General features: G+C 58.3%; 1 protein-coding gene across 1 annotated transcript; it reads right to left on the reverse strand.

The window, feature by feature from the left end:
* Nucleotides 1-3,312: 3,312 nt before the first annotated feature.
* On the reverse strand, nt 3,313-5,419 carry LOC119091186 (5'-AMP-activated protein kinase subunit beta-1). The gene has a single exon (XM_037213841.1). It carries the CDS (start codon nt 5,417-5,419, stop codon nt 4,676-4,678), a length of 744 nt encoding a protein of 247 aa, XP_037069736.1. The 3' UTR covers nt 3,313-4,675.
* Between the last annotated feature and the right edge of the window lie 302 nt (nt 5,420-5,721).

Below are 5,721 nucleotides of genomic sequence, written 5' to 3' on the forward strand. Positions count from 1 at the left end.
CGGCGCCTCGTGAGGGGGCCGTCCGCCTACTGACACGCAACGCTGGGCGGAACGTCATGATCAGCGGCGCCTCGTGAGGGGGCCGCCGGCCGACGGCGTGCTCCGCCGCTATGAGAGGGCTCCCGCCGACGGCGTGCTCCGCCGCTATGAGAGGGCTCCCGCCGACGGCGTGCTCCGCCGCTGTGAAAGGGCCGCCCGCGGACGCCGCGCGCCGCCGCTGTCCAGTGACGTAGGCTGACGGTGTGGTGCAAGCCGCAGATGTCGGGTGGCGGCTGCGTCAGAGTAGAGCCCCGTGCGGTCTAAGACCTGGTTACCATATCGCCTGCTCAACCTGTTCGGGGGTTGGAGCTGACATGGGAGTCGCGCTGACCACAGAAGACGGGTCTGGTGCTCGCGCACTGTAGAGACTACTACTGGCACTGTAGTTACCGTGACGACAGGAACCACACACACACACGCACGCACGCACGCACGCACGCACGGCACGCACGCAACGCACGCACGCACGCACGCACGCACGCCGCACACACCACACACACACACACACACACACACACACACACCACACACACACACACACACACACACACACACACACACACACACACACACACACACACACATAGAGTGCGGCATCCTCTCCCCCTCCCCCCCATTTCGGTGCGCGCACGCGCAGTGTCACGAGGCCTCAGAGCCACGGGCTAATGGGTGACCAACAACGGTGGCCTACTGGGACGAACAACATACCGTTTTTACACCACTGAACTGATGGAATGCGGCGGGGCAGCTAAGATCCACTATGTCTCACTTATATTTTTGTAGTAATAATTGCGTTATCTGGCAGCAGTCGCGCCATGTATTTCGCTGGCAACTGCAGCTCTACCGCAGCTGCATCGCTGGCGCCATCTGTTGTATTAATTCGTTGGCACTGTTTATTTTAGGTCCTCTGATAACTGCCAACGCGGTGATGTGCGGTGTATAAAGCGCACCGCTTATTACGTAGCATTCCCCTTGCTGTGGGTGCGTGACTAGGTGAAACGTGCCTGTGTATGTCGTATGACCATGTGATAGTGGACATGCAATTCTCCTGACTTTTCCCCTCCGTCCTTTTGTGATGTTATTTTTAATACCTTTGTCGTGTGTGTTTGTGTGGTGTATTGAGAAGTTCTCACTTCAGGCCGCTGGTCTTATATTTATCATAAACAGTTGTTGTGGTAGCTTCGTCTGACATTGGCGTCGCCATCATGTCTTCCTCGAGTGAACCGGTTACCTGTTAGCTATTTCAAACCTGAAGCGCTGTGTGCTGTGTACCCGAAATTTTCGAGGGCTTTCACGTAAGTGGTAATGTCAGCGGTGAATTCAGTCTGGAAATCTGCTTTATATGAGCCTGCTGTCCAAATAATGTTTGTCACTTCCTCGGAACTGAGCTCAAGGCAGCGTTAGTTTAGATGGAGTGCGACGTGATGAGCTTTACTGTCTCGGTAACAGCAAAGAGACCAGATGCCTTGGATCAAATGTCGATCGTACAACCTGGTGAGCTTTACTGTCTCAGTAACAGTAAAGAGACCAGATGCCTTGGATCAAATATCGCTCTTGCGAACAGTTCGTCCGGCACGACTCCCGATGTAGCCGGTTCTAGCACGCTTCCTGGCGCAGTTTCGCCTACATTCCAGTCAGTCGTGCGGTAGCGTTTGTGGTCACTGGTGTTCACCCAGGTCGTAGAAGCACCCGTAGATAGCGGTGATGGAGATGTGTGGTAGTAAGATATATGTAGCTTTTCAGAGATGTGGTCATATTTTGGTTGGCCGTGGCAGGGTGTTTCGGGTCATCTTAGTACTTCAGCGGGGATAACGCACCGGCTGACCCATAGTTGATCGGTATTTGGGCTTATTTTCTCTTGGGTTAACTGACACGTCGCTGTCGGACTGCTGCAGGTTGCGTTCAAAATGTAAAACGAGAGGAGGGAGGGGGGAGGGGGGTTGAGGTTCCGCGCTGTGCCGATGCCAGCGACAGAAACATTTATTTTAAGGTGTCGTCGTAGCATGATTGCTAGATTCATGAACGAAGTTGGTTTTACCTCACGCGACGAGGCTATTGTTAAGTCCTAAAACGGCGAGTGCTGTACTTTTTCCGAAAGAACTGAGAACAAATATCGCCAAAGAGATGTCTACCGGGTAAGTTGCGCTATATACCTGATAATGCACCGATTGCTTTTACGTGAATGTGGTGTCGTGCCGCGTGCCAGATGGGCCCCTTTCCCCACCAGTGAACCACCATCTGCCCAAACCCACGCGAATCGCAAGGGCTGAATAGGCTGAGGGCAGAAGTGGGAGAACTTTTTCAGGCGTCGATGTCTGTGGTCTGTAGATGTCGCGCCGAGTGCAAGTAACCGTGCATCTTGGCAGAAGCGCCGGCGCTGCAGTAACATGTATGAAAACCTACGCGCCCACCGTGCTTGGTGTGTCACGTATCCATCGATCAAAAAAATCTTCCTGTGGCTATCCGCCCCGCTTCGGCGCCCGGTCGGCGGTGTGGCGCCGCTCTGGGCCGAGCTGCCTTCGTCGGCTCGTGCTCCGGGGATGTCGCTCCGGGGAGCAAAAGGTCCCGTCAACGGACCGAATCTTGCAGGGTCGACCGCCAACACGGCTTCCGTACTGTTGTACTATTCGACAGCTGACATGTAACGGTGGAATATATGCTGCATTGCTTCCGCGGTGGTTTTTGTTGGCGCTTCGCGTGGCGCAGCACGCATCAGGGGTCGTTCTAGTCATGCAATAGCGTGCACCACAGATGGTTGGAAAGTGTGCCAACGATGCGAACACCTGTCTGTTCTCTTCCCGCTTGACCCACGCGGACTGTACTCTGCAGGTTAAGCTGCTACAGCCCCGTTTCCAGTGGCGCGCTGGACACCAAACGTAACTGGCAGTGATGCGGTCTCCTGACTGGCTGGGGCCAGGGGCGCACATGCAACAGCCATCCGCGTCTAGTTGGGAATCGCGCCACACTGGACATGAGGCATGCCAAGCAACGGTCATTTAGGGTCCTCAAACCGCGTGGTTCGGATCGCGTCGTACCGGTTGAATACAGTGCCGTTTCAGGGCCACTTCGCGCGCGTGATGCACACCATGGAGCTGAGTGCGACGGGGGGGGGGGGGGGGGGAGGTGCTCCTGTACCGCACCGCACGGAACACCGAACCAACTTAAAATTTCACACGAAGTGGGCATTGGCGTCAGGACTGAGATAAACTGAACTTAATGGGTGCCATGGAATCGCGCCAGTCGATGCAACGATTCCCGCCGCTGAACACGGAATACGTAAAACGTTTTTATTTCGCAGTACTTATTTCACATACGCATAGCATGTACGCACGGACGTAAAACTAGATAAATGACTTGTCATGGCGTAAGGCTAAGATCACGAACACGACGCCATCAAGTCTGCGCCCAGTTCCCCTGATGTCGCTGATTGAGTATAGGCGGGAGAGACCAACCGTTTGTACGCCCACACAAAACCCGATCACGGACCAGACACTGGGCCCACGCACAGGTGCTGGACATGACGAATGCGGAGAGGAGAACAGGCAAGCGAGGCGCGAACAGAGAAAGGGCGCGGCTCAAAGCGCCGGCAGCTCCAGCGTCGGCGAGACCCCTCGCCGCTGGGCGCGGCTATACCTACACGAGTACCGTCGCATCGTGCTGCCTCCGGAGCGGAGAGTAAAGCATCGCGCGTGAACTGAACGCGTCGTGCTGTCTCTGGAGCGGAGAGTAAAGCATCGGACGAGAACTGAACGCGTCGTGCTGCCCCCGGAGCGGAGAGTAAAGCATGGGACGAGAACAACGCGTCGTGCTGTCCCCGGAGCGGGGAGTAAAGCATTGGGCGAGAACTGAACGCATGGTGCTGCCTCCGGAACGGAGAGTAGAGCATCGGGCGTGAACTGAACGCGTGGTGCTGCCTCCGGAGCGGAGAGCAAAGCATCGGGCGTGAACCGAACGACCCAAGGCATCGGCGACGCGCCACGCCGAGGTCACGCACGCGCCGACTGGCCAGCAATATTGCACCATCAGTGAGTCGATAGCGAGGCTTTCAACCGCCCCTGTACCCGCTCAAGGGGCTGATTGTCAGGAGGCAAGTAAGGGCGATGAACTCAGTACATCGAAGGGCACAAAACTACAGCTAGGTTTTTCGGGAATTTACGCGGCTTCCAAACGGTACATCTAAATCTTTCACGTAGAATCTGTCGAATTTACGGCCTAGACGCCTACCGGGCGTGGAGAGAGACATTATCGAACGGAAAATCGCACGAGATATTCAAGGGATACTGCACACGGCAGCGATGACGAGACTAACAAATTACAAACAATCCGACAACAAATATCGTTCATCTTACGAGCATATCTGAAGACTAAAAATGCTGTGACTAGTTCCTAAGCGGTGGCTACTTGCCATACTGATAGCTTTTGCTTCCCAAGTCATATCCCCATCGCCTTCTGGCAAAGCATACGTTGTCCAGCCCGCACGCGTATACCTCCGCCATCACAGACTTCCCTACCTCTTCGGATCACGCCGCGGCACCTCCCACAGTACTCCGCACCAATCCGACGGGCTACCCGCCAGCGACAGCCCCGCTTCCCTCCCTCAGCAGAGCGGGCGCGGGGTGCCTTGCCCCGGCCCGCCCTAGATGGGCTTGTACAGCAGCGTGGTCACGTACTTCTTGCGGTAGCGGTGCGTGGCGCTGAGCACCATCACACCTTCCTTGATGCTCAGCGCGTACAGGTGGTTGAGCATGACGTGATTGGGCGCCGGCAGCAGCGTGGGCTCGCAGGAGACAGGCGTGTCCTTGTTGAGGATGACCTGCAGCAGGTGCGGAGGCAGCGCCGGCGGCTGCGCCGGCGAGCGGTGGTCCCAGGACGCGGCGCGCGTGGGCGGCGGCTCGCAGCCGTACCGCCCCGGCGGCGAGCCGGACATGTCGCCCGTCTGCACGGTCTCCAGGTTGAGCGCCTCGCACGCGGCGAAGTCGGAGCCCTTGACGGTGATGTAGTTGTTCTTGTCGCCGGCGGGCGCGTCGGTGGTGGGCTCGCTGGCGTCCACCACCCACTCGCCGTCGATGCGGAACTTGTACTCGTGCCGGCCCTCGGGCAGGTTGACGATGCTCATGTGCTCCGAGTTCATGTTGCTCTCGCTGCGCGCCATCGGGATCGGCTTCCAGCCGGTGAACGTGCCGCACAGCTGCACGTCCTGGCCGCCCTTCTTCCACTGGATGACGACGGGCAGCAGCGGCGCGGAGGCCGGCTGCTCGGCCGGCAGCCCGGGCACGCCGCACGGCGCTGAGTTCTGGTGCATGAGCAGCGCGGCCGGCTGACTAGGCGGCGCCGTCGCCTCGACGCCCTCGCTGACGCGTCGCCGCGACAGCGGCAGCATTAGCGGGTCCTCGTCATGCAGCGCCAGCGACGGCCGCCGCCGCTGCTGCTGCTGGTCGAAGCTGGCGGCGGACGGGAGGGTTAGCGGCGGCGCGTGTCCGATTGGTGGAGTTAGAGGGGTGGCTGGGCATGATCTGCCAGAAGCAGCGCTGCAGGCCTCAGACAGGGACAGACCTGGTCAAACACACACGCACACACACGCACCCCCCCCCCCCCTACCCACACACACGCACGCACACACAGCCTACAGCGCCGGTAACGGCCAGCTCGCCACGCCAATGCGTCACGTGGACTGCGGCGGTC

The sequence above is a fragment of the Pollicipes pollicipes genome, unplaced genomic scaffold (genome assembly GCF_011947565.3).
Source record: "Pollicipes pollicipes isolate AB1234 unplaced genomic scaffold, Ppol_2.1 Scaffold_3402;HRSCAF=3997_pilon_pilon_pilon, whole genome shotgun sequence".
Lineage (NCBI taxonomy): Eukaryota > Metazoa > Arthropoda > Thecostraca > Pollicipedomorpha > Pollicipedidae > Pollicipes > Pollicipes pollicipes.

Coding starts and splice junctions, on each gene's coding strand:
- LOC119091186 (XM_037213841.1), bottom strand. CDS start 5,419: ATGCTGCCGCTGTCGCGGCGACGCGTCAGCGAGGGCGTCGAGGCGACG.